Here is a 16,959-nt window from a genome sequence, read left to right on the forward strand (position 1 = left end):
AGCGTGTCGTTAAAAGCCACTGGATTGGAAAATCTGTACCGGTCCAATGTACAGCATGCGGTTCAAGGTACAACATTCTCGCCTATTTAAAATAGATTTGTTTCGAATTTTTGTACAGTAAAAAGTATTTAAAATATGAAGAAAAAAAAATCAGAATGTGGAGTTTAGCTATTTGGAAAGCGACGCATTCATACAAGATATTGCGTAGTCACAACTCGCAATATATATTTTAGAATCCTGGTTAAAAAATAAGTCAAATTTATGGGTCAAAAATTTACATTCGAACAAGAAAAAACCGCTACTGAATCCATCGAATCATTAGTTAGGAATCTGTTATAATAAACATGAAATTCAGTTTGATTGCTTTATGAACGTTGGTAGTATTTTTAATACTCACTTTTCAACTCCTCCCTATTTCACTGATATTTTGATGTCTAGTCGCAAGAAAGTTTTAGTTTCAAAGAAGTTCCTAGTCGCAGCTTCCTCAGTAGCGATTCTTTAAATTCCGATTGCGGTTTTGTTTCTTACTAACTTTTATATCTATCTATCTATCTATCTATCTATCTATATCTATCTATCTATCTATCTATCTATCTATCTATCTATCTATATATATATATATATATATATACATATATATATATATATTGCCAATCTATTTGCTTATACTTTTTTCATTTCAGCTTTGACAAGGATTCGTAAAATATAGTATTTTAAAGTCGGTCATCAAAGTTCGCATATCTTTAGAAGTCAAGCAGTATGGCACTAAGATGCATTGATTTTTCATGAGGATACATCAAAGATTTTTGAAATATTCGTAAAATATATATTTAAATTGATCATTACAATGGTCCAAAGTTCAATCGATTTTTGACAAAGATTCATCAAAATTTTTTCATAAGGATTCGTAAAATATATATTAAGTCGATCATCGCAGATTACTAAGTATATATCTTTAGAAGTAAAACAGTGTGTGTGAGATGAAAAAATGCATTGTTTTAAAGATTAAAAGCTTAAAGAATAAAACCAGGATAAAATAAGAATGAAAACTGCAGCAAAAAAGAAAGCCATAGAAGGAAGAAATTCTAATTATCTTCGGTAGGACATAAAAAGGAAAAAAAAAAAGTCTATAGACGAGAATAATTGCACTTATTCCTTGTTCGCGTATTAAGGTGAGGAAAGCTATTTTTTGAACAAACAATCAATAAAATGGTGGATTTAAATCGATTTCTAAATTTTCATTTTATATATTTATTCGTAAAAAGTGAAATATTTCTAGACAGGTAAAATATCAATATACCGTGAAAAATTTAAAAAAATCAATTTCTTATACATTTTATGGAATAAAGTTTTCTCATAAATTCAGACTGCTTCCATGCATTAGGCTAAAGTAGTATTATAATTTTATTTCGAAAAACTCACTTTAAATAAAGATTGCATTCAATGAAAGAAAAAGTTACCGCAGAAATTAAGTGAAAGATTAACGAATATAGTGAAAGTTTTATAGTGAAAGATTAACGAAGCATAGCAGATGATTGCGGAAAAGTGAATTATTACGGTTCGTTGATCAAAAGTTTACCTTAAAAGAAGTAATTATTTGATTTAACTGCGTTAATATTATATATTATTTTGTTCGAGAAAATAGTTATGTGAGGATGAAATATACTGATTTAGTTAGTTAACAATGTTAATTCAGGGTAAATTGTGGTGTTAATTGTTAGGTAGCAGAGTAGTGATATCTTTCAATAAAGACTCTTACAATCGATGACCTTGAAAAGGATTTATTAGATTTCCAATAATTTATTTTATTACATAAAATTTAAAAAAAAAATCAATTTTTGAGCTTCCAAAACTATTTTGGTAAATATAAAGTAAATGTTGAAAAGTGTTTGGTTATGTTCGTTCTTAATATAAATTTTTTAAATCTTTTTTAAAAATTTAGTAAAAATGCTATTCTTCTCAGTATTTTAATGTAATATATAATTGAGAACAAAAAAAATATTTTCAAAATTGAACCTTCCATTATTACATCAAAAACTTAAATCAATCAACAAAAACAACAAAATCATACTGACCATTTCTGAAAACCTCAAAGTCATACTGGTCATACAATAAAAAACACCAAAACCAGTTTGATTTCCTGAGGGAAGAGGACGAAAATGAAAGTTAGTAATCACAAACAATTTTGAATTTCATCCAACAAATAGACTGGTCTTGATACTTTAATCCTCAAATAATAGTTGGTTAGATCTTGGTAATGTTTTTTCTTCCTTTTAATATCACTTTGCAACTTCCTAATAAGAGTATAGTTTTCCTTTTGACAAAAATTCCGAAAATATATATAAAGAACAGTTATTACAGAACACCCTGTATAGACTGAAGGCAGAAAATTACAAAATCTATGTAAAGTCATTAAATTAAATCCAATAAAAATTTAGGAAGAAAATTTAGATTTACAGAATTTTTTATATTTGCTACTTTAAATATATTTAAAAATATATAAAATATTGTAAAGACAATATTTTCAGTTGACTATTTATTAAAAAATTTACTTGAAAATATTTTCGCTTATTAATTAAAATTCAAATATAAATGAATATTTTTTGTTCTTTATTAGCAGTAGAACGACATGATTTAATGTCAAAATAACCTCCTGTATTAAAATGACTCAAAATATGTTTTCAAAAAATATTTATTTTAGGTAATAAAAAAAGATCACGGATAATTTTAGTTAAAAATTGCGAAGTATAAATAACTGTTTTGCATGAAAAGTTTTTCATAGGTAATTAATTATTTTAGTTTTTTTATCATTATTTTTAATAATAAAATACTTAAATATTTTCATCGATAACTAAAATGCAAACGTATATCTCAAACAAACTAATTAGAACGATAGAAATTCACAATTTAAGTGTTTGTGATTGACTATATTTTTTTTTGTAATATATATCATATGAAATATTGAATATTTTTTTGTAAATAGTGAAATATTGACTTTTTTTTTTCTTTTGTAAGTGAGACAAAAATAAAATATTTCCTTAAATTAATAGTATCGTGTCATAATTCAAAAAAAAAAAAAGGAACTCTGTCACGTATTTTCTATTGCGATTATTCAATATTCAGTGACTTATAAAGAAAAGGATAATTTGTTCAAATAATAACTTGTTCTTTTTTGCAACTTAGACGTCATCGAGTGAAAGCGATTTTATAACTCTTGATTTATCATAAAAACCGACCGACCTTCAATATCTGGCTTTTTCCTTTAGCGAATGATATATGTTTATTAACGGCATCATTAGCATCTGTTTTATTTCATACTGTAAGTAGCCTGAAGCCAATGTGAATAATAATTGAAATTGTTTTCACGATGTATTCAATGGCGATGTTTATTAAAAAATCTGTTTATGATTATTATTAACACATATGAAAATTTGAGAACCGAAAAGCTGTGTTATTTTTTTTTCTTGTTCCAAAAAAGTTCTAGTTTATTATTTTAATGTTAAAAATTCATTAATGGTCAGTTCTCAAAAGATGGCAACCAAACACAGATATAAACTTTACGCACTGACAACCATCAAGTTTAAATTCAATTCAAAGCAAAATTTTCGGGATAAATTTAAAATTCCCTCTTGCTGCAAGAATTAGCACAAATCATTACTAAATTTAATTAATTTTAATCAAAGATATGTACCGGGTCCTAATATATTTTACCAGTTCCAGGTACTCGGTGATAATTTAATATTTTACCCGACCTGTTCCGGTTGCGACTTTACACATTGTCGACTCCCGGGCACCTCCACTCGCCGCGGTTTTATTTGTCAACTGTTTCACCGCCTTATCTAGTAACCCTCACTCAGAGGCAACCCTACGCTCGCCGCAATACAGCACTCGCGGTTCCTCCTCAGGGATGTTTCCCAGACCGTCGCCAATAGCCTATTGTGCAGCTCCAGTGCGACGCAAATGAACTACAACTGAGCGGACATCTCTCTTTAGCGAACATACTTCTCTGTCCGAAAAGTGTTCATGTTAAATTTGAACTTGTTAAAAATTAAATATTTCAATGTTGCATTAAAACAATCATTAAAAAAATAATTATTTTGAAAGTTTCGTGCTCGAATGTTTCCTCTAAGGCAGTGTTTCTTAACCTTTTTGATGTAATGGACCCCTTTTAAAATTTTTTAAGAAGTCACGGACCACCCCCCTGTGAGAAAAATAATTGCAAAAAACATCAATTGTTAGAAAACATTTAATTTTATTATTTTAATAGTATACAAAATTTTTAAAATTAAAATTTTTAATGTGAAGGTTGCTGCCGCTTTTCCTTAATTAATAAATTGAATTGGGGGATGGTTTTCGACAAAATCAACGTGCATATCATGTTCAACATTCAATCGATGTTATGTTTTTATTGTCACAAGTGTGGAAAATCCCGCTTCGCAAAGATACACTGTAGCAAACGGAATTATAGCTGCCATAGCTCGCTTTACAAGCAATGGGCTTCCCAACGTTTTAAAAATTAGGAGTAGTCAGCGGACCCCCAAAATATAACTCATGGACCCCTTAGGGGTTCATGAACCACAGGTTAAGAAACCCTGCTCTAAGGGGTTTCTGCCTAGAACCTTTTCAAAAGATTTTTTCTTTTGTGCCTTGTCTTTTTTTTCCTTCTGTGTTTTTGTTGTTCATTTTCGTCGCACTAGAACTGCGCAATGGGCTATTGGCGACTGTTTGGGAAACATCCCTGAGGATGATCCGAAGACATGCCATCACAATTTTGATCCTCTGCGGAGGGGATGGCACCCCCGCTTTGGAAGCCCGACGACTTGCACGCGAAGTCGAGCACTTTACGGCAGAACAGTTTAACTAGGACCAATACCGCACACCCTCGGTCCCTACGCAAACTGATCCAAGTGGTCACCCACCTGCACATTGATCGCAGCCAGTGATGCTTGACTTCGGTGATCTGCTGGGAACCGCGTCTTAACAATCAGTCCACTGCGGGACTCCTTTTGTGTTTTCTGAAAATAGTGAGCACGAAGCTTTCTTTTTTTTTGTTGGAATGAATTCTGAAAATATTAACTCTTAAAGGAGTATAGCAGGGGTCTGTTCTGTCTTAAAGAATTATAATGCTTTTTTAAAGCTAAAAATGGTGACAAAATTGTTAACGAGTCCTCCATTACTGGCAGAATTAATAGATCCGCGTTTACCATAGCTAATTTTGATCTAAAAAGCAAAAAAATTATAATTTTTAATTATAATAATTAAATTATAATATAAATCTGAAAAATATAAAACTGTAAAAAGTAGGGGTTCCTACTTAAAATTTTTAAGGTTCACCGGATTCACACCAGGGGATGAGATTGGGAGGTCCAGTTAGGTATGATGGAAACGGGGAGGCAGTGGGTTCGAATACAGTAGTAACCCTGAATATATCTCAGTGCAGCCCTTCTCTAACTAGTGCCCCTTGTTTTTTTATTTGACCAGGAAAAATAAGCCAATTTTTGTATAGAGCACGCAAGTCTGTCTATGTTTGAAATAATAAAGTAAATCTCAAGTATAAAAACCATAATCAAAAATACATTCTCAATCATTGAGAATTTAAATACAAATGCAATCGTTCTATTCAAGTACTTTGTTAAAAAAGTTCTTCTGTTGCCATCACTAATAAAAATAACTAATAATGAATATTTGAGAAAGATTGGTTTCTTTTTACTGCATTCTAAAAAAACTCACATTTCTATTTAAAAGAGGAAAAAAAAAAATAAACAAGGAAACAAAGAGAGGAAAAAATTCTTCATTGTTCCGACATGAAATATAAAACATCGCGAGATAAGAAAACTTGAAAAAAAAAAAGTTAATCTTTCTCAGTCAATTTGATCAGCAAATTGTGAAGCCTTATTAATTTACGAAAGAATAGAACAAATATGTTGGTTTTATCGATCGTCAATTCAAGAAAGCAATATTTTTCCAACTTATAAAACGATAATCTACATAAAATGGGAAACCATCATATCATTCAAGATAAATATTTGATATTTTGTGATTTCCAAAGTAACTCAATAGTTATAAAAAATCGTTTGTTGCTAAGTGAAATTCAGATCTAGTTTATCTATTTTACAATCAAACGAATCCGACTCTCTGGAAAATAATTCTTTCCGATGAAGCATATAATAATGACGTCATGCTCGTTACGATGCGCGGGAAGTCTGCATTATTATGTTCACTGACTGTGAAATGTTTATAAGCTCGCATCTTAAATAGCTTCTCTGTGAAGCCAGGTCAGTTACGTTCTTTCTGCTTCTGTCCTTCGCTTTTATTCCGTTTTTAACGTAAGTTGGAACTTATAAAGTTTTTAATTCTTGTTTACTTACTCAGGTTTCCCATTGTTATCAATATTTATTGCTGTTTCATAACAGTTTTAAATTGTTTTTCTTAAGTTTTGAGCTACTGTTTCTGAAATAGAATGTTACAACTTTTAACTTTTTTTTCTGATTTTTAGAGATTATTTACTGTAATTTCTCTGACTTTACATTGTTTTATGAAATACTTAAGGACTATTTTCATAAATATTTCCATCTCTGAACTTTTATTTCTTGTTTTTGCCCAAAGTTTAAAATGCTATAGTAAGGCATGCATGTAAAATTTGCTTTTTTGAAAAAAAACCTAAGTTTTAGTTCATGTATAGAAAAAAACTAGTTCTTGGTTAAATTGGCATTTCGATCTATTTTGATAAAATTAATTTCCTATTTGCTATCCCTGACAAGTAGTATTTTTTTTTCTTATGAATTTTAACTATTTAAACAGTATTAATACCGCATTATACAAGCTATAGAAAGGGAGCATTATTTGAAGGAGATGTTGACAACAATAGTTATTGTTATTCTTCAAAACCTTTAATTCGAGTACCTAATAATTTAAAAAAAAAAACAGTATTAAGGATAAAAATAACTAAACATACTTAATAACTGTGTCTAACCCTCCTATTTTTATTTAAGGTAAATACTGTTTCTGTGACCCCGATGCCACCACCAGTAATGTGTCACCCTCAGTTTTTGTTTTGGGAACAAAACATATTGAATTTTTGTCAAGTTTAGCAGTTTCTCGCTTTTTTTTTTATTATTCCCAAACCTATAGTTTCTTAAACACTTATCGGAGGAAGGCATGCGAAAAGACTTTCATTATAGGACTTTGAAGGTATCGTTTTGCTAAGTTTGAGGAATCTTATGACATAACACACTATTCTGTGGAAAAACTTAATCTGATATTTCTTCGTGGCTGATAAGTTTGATAGAATTTTTATTTTTCGTTTAAATTTTTATCACTGTTGATAAGTAACAATTAATCTGAGTTCCTCCCTAACACTGCAGTTTGTTTCCTTATTAATTAACTTTAGCTGAAATTACTTAATTTTTGCATGTTTTATTTTTGGTATTCGTTTTAAAGTGGAGTTGTTTGACTGAATCTGAGAGGTGAAAATATTCAGTAAAAATTTTTAGAAATAATTTTATATTATATTAATTTTTTTAAAAATTATATCTGGATTAAGGAGCTTTTAAATCTATATTAAATTCACAAATTTGATAGATAACTTTAAAACTATTTTGACATTTTTCAGTATTACTAACAGTTTGTTTTTTAGCATGAAGACTTTGCTACTAGCTGGTGCTATTGTGCCAATAGCTTATGTATTTTTAATGTATTCCCCAACGTTGCTGGATTTCAACCCAACCGCGTACAGGTAATGTTATTTTAAATAACCAGTTTTGAAGAAAAACTAATTCTTAAAATACTCGATTACTGTAAGTTTATTTTTAGCGCAAATGTTAAATGTGATAAAATGCAAATTTTTAATTAAAACTCTGAAATTTTAATTAATCTTTTTTGTTCTTTAATCTCATTATCTCATCAAATGTTAAAGTTTTAATCAAAGCGTTTAAATTTGTGCTATCGAAATAGATTCAATATTGCTCAGTCTGGTATGTTGAAAATAAAATCAAAGATTTGAAATTTAAAAAATTCCAGTTTTCCTTATAATTAGAGTTACCGTAATAGGAAAAATTTTTCTTTTTGTAAGTGGCAAGAATTGGCTAAAACCTACACAAAGTAGTTTTGATTATAAAATTAAAGGATTCGTTTCTGTGAATGGTTTAGTTCGGATTATTCAAGAATTCACTAACATGACAGAAATTCTCTCATTTATCGTAAAAAAAAAAAAAGTCATACGGAATACATAGTTATTGCCTAAATGGCATCATTAGATAAACTCGACGTAAGTTAAGGCAGTATTCTAGTAAATTTGACTGGAGTAAATGGTACATGTAGCAGTGATTTTTCGATTTTTAAAGTAAAAAAGTCACAAAATTTATGTAAGTACCCAAACTGTTTTTTAAATTTTGGTTCAAATTATTACAGAGCTGGCGATTTTATTTAACCCTAGATAACTAAACATTCGTTTCGTTTTTGTAGTTCTGCGAAGTTTTTTTTTCATATACTGTAAAATCTAATCTGCATCTTTTTCTAAAATCATTTATTTTACTTGCAGCTGTTTCTATTTTTGGATAAATTTAAAAACTCGAGTAAGTTTCCTAAGCATGGCCCAAAGCAAATTCTTGCCCTCAAAATGAGCGTTTTTCCTATTTTTTTTATGCTTATTAATAATTTGAAAGTGATGTCTACAAGAATGTGTTTTAAATTGCCTTGTGTAAATTTTTTAAAGCAATATACTTTTTAGAAAATTTTTTAACCTTTGTTCAAATAAAACTGATAATACAAGCTTTTATCAGTAAGAAATATAAAGCAATAAAAATTTTAATGTGTACCAATATTAGCCCATCCAGATATTTGATAAACAGTATTCAGATTTTACATGTTCGAACTATATAATTTAGTTCAGTATTTAAACGTAATAAATATACGGGTTTGTGCTAGTTAACATATACTAGCCAGTAGATATATTTTTATCTCTTCATTAAAAGTATTGATGCTGGAAACATGCTAAATATGTTTGTACATAAATTTAACAAAATATTTGATTTTGTATTGGATTTAACTAAACTACCAAAAATGTTTAAAAAACGATTTAATTTACAGTTTTCATTACCTCCATAAATCAAGATTTGTGCATCTTATATTAAGAGTATCAAGTTTTTGTAACTAATACTTTGCATAAGTTCTCACTGATACCAAAATATGGTTGTACTAGTCTCTAATATAAACTTTTCGCATTTATTGGAAAGGATGATGTATATAAAGCCAGTATGGTTTTTCGTAATGACCTTCCTTGACATTTTTAAAAGAAAGTCTAAGCCTGTTAAGGGTCTCAAAATATTTAAGTCTCAAAGCTTAGACGCAATGACAAATTAGTACGAACTAGAAGATTATAAAAATCTGTGACAAGAATACTTTCGTGTAAGTCGGGAGCCACCCGTAAACTTATAAATTTGACTTTAGGTTATTTTTCTTTTTTGAACTTTTGATCTAATTATTAGTTTGAACATTCGATTTCTAATGAGTATTTTCTTTTTCTACAATGGTTTTAAAAATAGTCTTCTGTACAGACCGACCCTAAAACACATTTTTAGAATCTTTATAAAAAATGAATATAGTGTGTACGATGGGGTTGTAAATACGAGAGAAGAGAAGATTTGAAAACTAACAAATCACTATTTAAAGAGGCAGATATACATAATATTAAAACCTGTTTGATTACAAGTTTTGAATTGAGTGTTTCTAAATGTAATCTGAACTAATGTTCCCTTCCGCAAGCGGTCTTTGATGTTTAGAACACTCTCCTTCCTTAACTATTAGGAATTGTTTGTCCTCGCTTTAATATTAACATGGCCCCCAATATGTATACTTTCTTTTTGAGACTTTTAAAAATTATAGAAAGGCTGGTGTTAGCAGAACAGCTTGTAAGCTTTTTAAGAAAGCTTGTGTTGGTTTCATATTTTCTGGTACGGTATTTACACCGAAGAGCCATTATATCATGACCGCCTGCTAATAACATGTAGGACCACCTTTAGCCCTCAAAACTGCTAGCACCAGCCGTGGTGCTAGCAGTTTTGAGGGCTAAAGGTGCTGATTGGTAGTCTGAGGTATCTGGCACCAAGCGCTCTCCAACTGGTCCTGCAATTCCCTCACATTGCAAGGGGGTTGCGTGACAGCACGAATTTGGTTTTCCAAGTAGGACCACAAATGCTCTTATTGGATTAAGGTCGGGTGTCTTTGGGGGCCAAGGCATGACTTGAAATTTACTGTTATGTTCCTCGACGATTCGATCCTTATGACATGGTGCATTCTCCTGTTAGTAAACACCATCCCCAGCAGGAAAAACTGTTGCCATGAATGGGTGAACCTGGTCTGCAGCTATGTTCAAGTAGCTTACAGACGTGAGGGATTGTTCTATGAGGATTATGGGTCCTAGTGTGACCCATGAAAACATTGTTCCTGGGCGAGAAACCATGAAAACTTGGGCGAGCCCATTGTTATAGAAGGAGGGTGGTCATAATGTAATGGCTCTTCGGTGTATATACTTGTGATGTACTAACATTGCCTTTTTAAATTTTACAGTATACCCTTCCCATCATTTGAGGGTCCTTTAGAAGAAAACTGCAAATTAAGCGAAGCTGAAATACTATTTCAGGGTGAACTACGTGGACCCGAATCGATTGTCTTTTACAAAGGTACATAATATCAATGTGAAAAAGCAATCTTATCAAATTTTTATATTTTATCGAATATTAAAATATCTTCTTGCAGGTGATTTATACACTGGATTAGAAGACGGACGAATTGTGAAGGTTAAAGATGGGAAAGTGATAACAGTTGCACAGACTGGACGTTACTGTGGTAAATAAAATTTTGCAAAATTTTTCTGTAGAATTTTTTAAAATTTGCACGATCTATTTCTAATGTTAAATTTGTACACAGAAATGCCATATGAAGAACGTCAATGCGGCAGACCATTAGGCATGAGGATAGGAAAAGATAACCTCTTATACGTCATCGATGCTTACTATGGCATATTCACGATGAACTTCACTACAGGTAAATTGGAAATACTCTGAATTTTAATTTATTTTCTGCGTAGTGTTAAAAGTATTAACTTTGCAAACTTCTTTTAGGCTGTTTAATCGTATTTTGAGTTAATTTTTTCTTAAACATTGCCTTTGTAATTCGCTAATGTTTTATGCACTAAGTGTTTTTGTTTTTAGTATGACAATAAAGTTATAAATTTTTTTATATATGAAGGGTTTAAGTAAATCCAAAACTTCAATTCTTTAGGTATGTGGAAACTCGTGTACATAGTACGAATGAACTAATTAACTTTGTTGCTGAATCCTTGAACCATAATACCAAATGCTAGTTGCTAGCATTTTTTGTTACTGCATTTTTCTGTAACTTCTAACGGTTTGAATTTGTAATTTTTTCGTATTTTTTCCTCAATTTTTTGAAATCTGATATTTTTATTACGATGCTAATACGACACGCGAATTATGACTTCGTGACGCTCTCTATTAATGACTAGTCCTCAGTTAATCCTAATTTTTTTTAAATTTTTTCCCGGTAATCTTCTATTTTTTTTTAAATTCAGTATTTTTCATACGATAATATTGCGACACTAAGTTTAAATTTGAGTTAATTTCATTTTGATTCAAGTGATTCACGACTATTTCGATAATTCATCTATTTTTTTTTTCTGATAGTTTTCTCTTTTTCGTTTCTACAAATTTCTTACGTGGTTATTTAGGTCCTTGAGGTCCTCTATATTATCTGGTTCCTATGTATTCCGATGTTATTACGACACATGCATTTTAAGTTTGACTATTCAATATTTTATGACTATGCCGTCGTAAATAACTGTCATTTTCTAATAGTTTTTAGGAAGTTATAAAAGTTATTTCTTGTCCGGGAATTTCCATAGTTTTTAAAATCGTCTAATTTGAATAAGATATCACTACAAAATTATTCGGAGTAGCGTGTTTGAGTATTTACTACTTTCAAACGAGTATAAATGTTTAAAATTACGCTTCAGTGAACGTTACATTACAATGAGTCATAGCAACGATTATGTTGAATTTTCTGCATCACAGTATTGCGATACCGCTATAAAAAATGTTGATATTAACCCAGATTTTGTTAGCATTTTTAGCACTAGGAAATTTTGCTGACATTAAGTAAAATGCCATGGCTTCAAAGTAATATCAGTTAGACAAGATATATGCTTACATTTAAATATTTTCAGGTGCTTTGACACGTATCCTTCCAAGCAGTGTCCTTGTCGATGGCGAGAAACTAAATTTCCCAGATGACTTGGATATGGATGACGAAGGAAATATATACTTTACTGATGCCTCAAAGAAATGGGACCTGGCTACTATTTACTACATGATGATAGAGTATGAGAACGGCGGCCGGTAAGTACGAAGGATTTATAACTATTCTAAGTCCTTCGAGACTAGAGCTCAGATTTTGATCACCTAAAAATGTCCTTAAAATAAAGAGCCCTTGTTATTAAAGGATTTATTTCCTGCAACATAAGCCACCAGAAATTTTCCCTTCATTAAAGTTTGAAATTCTTGATAAATTTAAAAAATAGATTAAATAATTGTTTCGATACTTGTACAGTGATTTATGATCCATTTTTGTAAAATAAGAAATCAGAATTCTTTGAACTATTAATTGCCTTTCTTACTTTCAAATGTTCAAGATTTACCCGATAGTAATTGAAACAATTTAACATCTACCGATATTGGTGCATATTTGCATAAGTCTCAAATTCCTTTTCCTTTTATTTTCCCTACCGAAAGTTCCAGGTAATTTCCGTCTTGTCAGTAGGTTCTTTCAATGGTGGACAAGGGTCATCAATATTATGTAGACTGTAATACATTAGATAGTATATTTCAGTTAAAATGCGAGGAAGCTGCAAGAATGAGCTACCACGTCTAAAAACTTTAACCCAAAAATGCTAAGATTTTTTTTAAAGAATTCTTCTTAAATACCCTAGTGCAAAAGGGTTCAAATGCAAAGAAATGTCATCTCTTAATATGAATTTTCAATTATATTTTTCCGTGACTAAAAACATTTTTTCAATTTCAGAGTTGTCAAATACAATGTACATACTGGTGAGACAAAAGTATTGATGTCAGGTCTGCACTTTCCAAATGGCTTACAATTGGCGAAGGATAAGAAATCTCTCTTGGTAAACGAGCTTATGAACAGAAGAATATTGAGGTAAATGCTTAATATATTTAGAGTGTATTGTAATACTAACGAGTATTTAACAAGAAAATTCTGAAGTTGGTAATCTAACTAGAAAAAGTCTATACAAATGGGAAGTAAACAGCTTCTATAAAACCAAATTTTAGATTTAAAGGATTTAATTCCGAAATTTTGCATTTAAAAAGTGTCACAATGGACGACTGATCGCAAAACATGGTTCCCAATAAATTATAGAAGTCTAGCATAACAGGCAGCGTTCAGTGAGTGGGGGGGGGGTCATTTTTTGTTCAGCCTGCGAAGGGACCAAGGGTGCGTGGTACCAGTCTTCGTAAAACTGTTCCGTAAAACACAAAACTTTGGGTGCAGGTCGCTGGGCTGCTCAAGCGGGAGAGCCATCCCCTCTGCAGAGGATAAAGAACGTGATCCCATATATCTTCCTCCAGAGATTCCCCCCTCCAGATCGTCGTCTATGCAGCTGCTCTAGTGCGACGTAAAATAAGTGCCTAACTCAGCGAGTTGCGTCAAAAGTGTATAGGAGTTGCGAAACAGATTACGGGTAGAATATATAACCAGGCCTCCAAGTTTACCTCAAATGTATTTTTCTTAACCAGCTTTTTATCAAGCTTTTTTTCTCTATAGTTTCGGGTTTCTGAAATTCATTGTGAATTGACTTAGTTCAATTTTTATGTTTAGAAAGCTAATTTCTAACAAATCTTGCAAATAGACAAAAATAACTTGAATATTTTATCAGAATGTTTTTTTTTTTTTTGCTTATATTTTGATAATATTAAAGATAGAGCTATAATGATTTTAAATGCTGAATTTCTAAAAATATTTAATAATCTAATTTTGTGTACAATAGATACTTTAACTGTAGATTCAATATTAATTTTTATCTATAGTTCTGCAATTCTGCTGAATGCGTATTTAGTCGATGCACACTAGGTACTAGTTTCCCTTCTAAATGTACAAATTGCTGCTGCTGTCCGTTGGTCTAAATCGGAACTTTTGTCCCTTTTTTTCCTGGTAATTAAACATGTACTAGGATAAAGAAGTTTGTATCTGCTAATTTTGTAAAAGAATAAGCTTTGGTCCCGCATTATAACAACTCTATTTAAATTCTTTTTGGTAAATTTTAATTGCTGCTAGTCTTTATATAAACTGCATTAGATACAAGATCTTTAGCTCTAACAACTAAAAACAGTGGCGCAAAAATTTTCGAGATTAATTCTACGAAAGTAAAACTCTGAAGTTAAAATTTTTGATAAGGTAGTTAAAATTTTGATAGTGTAGTTTCACAGCGTCACTTATTTACGTTTTTACTTTTAGATACTATATCAAAGGACCCAAGAAAGGAAAAGTTGAGGTGTTTGCGGATAATTTGCCTGCTGAGCCTGATAATATTCGACCTAGTCCTAGAGGATATTGGGTAGCTTTCACTTCTGCTCGAAATAGCTCTAACACTTTAATTGTAGATTCCTTGAATTCTTATCCTCAGGTCAAACGCCTATGGGTTAGACTTCATCATTCCATTGGAACTTTGCTATGGTCTTTTGCCGAACTAACTGGGCACCCAGTTGTAAAGACCTTCGCCTATAGGGTAAGACTAGCTTAAATTATTTCCATTTTAGTAATTGCTGTGCTGTGAACTTGTCATAAAGAATTAACATGAGTAATTCTATTTTTATAATTTCTGATTAACTTTATGATGGTTAGGTTTAGCTGTGCCAATCTTTGCCAAACGCTCTCTATACTAAGTATGAAAATCTAGAAAAATGTCTAAAAGGAAGCCACAATTATGTAAAAAGGAAAAGCATTTACGCCATCAAATTTTTTAATAATTTAATACTATGCTCTAGGCTTCAAAATTTTTTTTGACTTGGCATCGTTAAGGTTTAATGTAAGGGGAAATTCTCGCTTAACTATACTTATTAGAATGTATGATATTTAAATAAGGAAATCTTACAGCAATGAATGGAAAACTAATCTTTTCATTTTGTGGTATAGTGAAGTGTAACTTTTAACAGAGGGCCTAGCCAAATTCTAAATATTCACTGCAATTTAGTTCCAAATCTAAAAAATACCGGCTTTAAAGCACGCTTGTCCCTTCACCAGAAATAAGCATAGCTCGTTACGTAACAGAGTTGGGTTTAACTTCTTTCAAGTTGAGGCAAATATTTGCAACGTTAACGAAACTTAAAATTCTAAGTCTATCACTAGAAGACTTTTTTGAAGGCTCGGTTATATGAAATTCTTTTTGTGAATAAGATGCTTTTTCATAACTGCTGTGAGTTAGTAACAGTTACTCACGACTATTACGTAGTTTAAAGTCTGCACTGTTTACGATTATTTTGAAAATGGAGCAAAACGCCACTTAAGAGAAGCCGCAGTTTTGAGAAAATGCAAAGTGTTTGTCGTCTTATTTTTCAATATTTCAAAATTTACTTCAATACTGCATTATCTGGGCTCTTAAAAATTTACAAAAGCTGAGAATAAGGCAGTGATTTCGATAATTTATCCTCTGAGTGGAAAAATGTCACAAAATTGGTAATTTTTAAAAAGTTTTTAATTTTTAAGGTATTTGTACGTTCTCAAGCTCAGATAATTCACAGCAAGATGATAGTTTAATAATGAGATTGATGATATAGAGTTAATTGCTTTGCTTCAAGTATAAGACATAAACTGTGGCTATTCTATTTTCCTTCGCTATAGAGCTTCCCAAAAGCAATGTCAATTATTTGGGTCTAGAAATGGATTAAGCTTAAAATCTCGACTATAGCTTTTTTTTCTTGGTGGAACGGTGCTTAAGAAATTCCCCAAGAATTTAAAACAGGAAATTTTATGTATTTTGCTTGAAAACTAATAAATTCTAGGCTTTTGATTCAGTGGTTGTTACTTTCTGCTATAGTAAAGTCTTAAATCTAAAATTTTGTTTTCTAGTTCAAACGGGGAGATGTTATTTTACCTTTTATCCCTCGCCATGGTATTGTGATAGAATTCGATGAAAATGGAAAGATGCTTCGAAGCTTGCACTCACCTGATGGAAAGATCAATGCTTTGTCCGAAGTTAAAGAACATGAAGGATATTTGTATTTGGGATCATTCACCAATCACTACTTAGGACGCTTGAAACTATAAATTTCCGTTCATGAGCTTCAAATTTTTATCAAATTTGACAGATAGCATATTGCATGCTTATCGATAATTTTTTAAAATTTTATTTTTGACATCGTGACGCGAAGTTTACAATATGGACTAGTGTAGCTTGATGCTCTTGCAGGCTTTTGCTGGTCGAAGGTCTAGTGTTAAGTTTTATAAAATAGAAATTTTTACAATTGCCATGTGTCTGTGATAACTTATTGATTACTTTAGGCTTGGCAAGTTTTATATGTGACAAATCAGTCCTCAAATTGTGTAAACTGTTTTATCGAAAGAAATGTGAGTAAATTTACTATGATTTTATCTATATTAAGGGACAAATTTGTATTTGTTTCAAATTCTAGTCTTTAATAAAGCATCTTTATATTTTATGTGGTATTTATTTTACTTGGTTCTGTGATAACACTATAGGAATTGAATGTTTCTTAGCTCTTAAAATTTAATTTCATAATTTTTTTAAAATAGAATTTTATTAATTTAACGATTTATTTAATTTTCTATATTTTATAAAAGGCAAATATAAATCTTATTACTAATCAATGTAATGGTCAACGTTTTATTCAATACAAATGTTTAACTCAT

General features: G+C 30.8%; 1 protein-coding gene across 3 annotated transcripts; it reads left to right on the forward strand.

Moving 5' to 3' along the window:
• Nucleotides 1–5,877: 5,877 nt before the first annotated feature.
• On the forward strand, nucleotides 5,878–16,748 carry LOC107450579 (adipocyte plasma membrane-associated protein). 3 transcript variants are annotated; one of them, XM_016066407.4, is made up of 9 exons: nucleotides 5,878–6,326; nucleotides 7,637–7,735; nucleotides 10,567–10,679; nucleotides 10,756–10,845; nucleotides 10,927–11,043; nucleotides 12,242–12,413; nucleotides 13,096–13,230; nucleotides 14,548–14,818; nucleotides 16,159–16,748. In XM_016066407.4, exons 2-9 carry the CDS (start codon nucleotides 7,638–7,640, stop codon nucleotides 16,354–16,356), a joined length of 1,194 nt encoding a protein of 397 aa, XP_015921893.1. In that variant the 5' UTR covers nucleotides 5,878–6,326; nucleotide 7,637; the 3' UTR covers nucleotides 16,357–16,748. The 3 variants fall into 3 exon arrangements, with proteins under 3 accessions (XP_015921893.1, XP_042897996.1, XP_042897997.1); XM_043042062.2 differs by having other exon boundaries at nucleotides 6,239–6,326; nucleotides 7,625–7,735; XM_043042063.2 differs by lacking the exon at nucleotides 5,878–6,326 and adding an exon at nucleotides 7,321–7,466.
• Nucleotides 16,749–16,959: the final 211 nt, after the last annotated feature.

Source organism: Parasteatoda tepidariorum, chromosome X2, assembly GCF_043381705.1.
Source record: "Parasteatoda tepidariorum isolate YZ-2023 chromosome X2, CAS_Ptep_4.0, whole genome shotgun sequence".
Taxonomy (NCBI): Eukaryota; Metazoa; Arthropoda; class Arachnida; order Araneae; family Theridiidae; genus Parasteatoda; species Parasteatoda tepidariorum.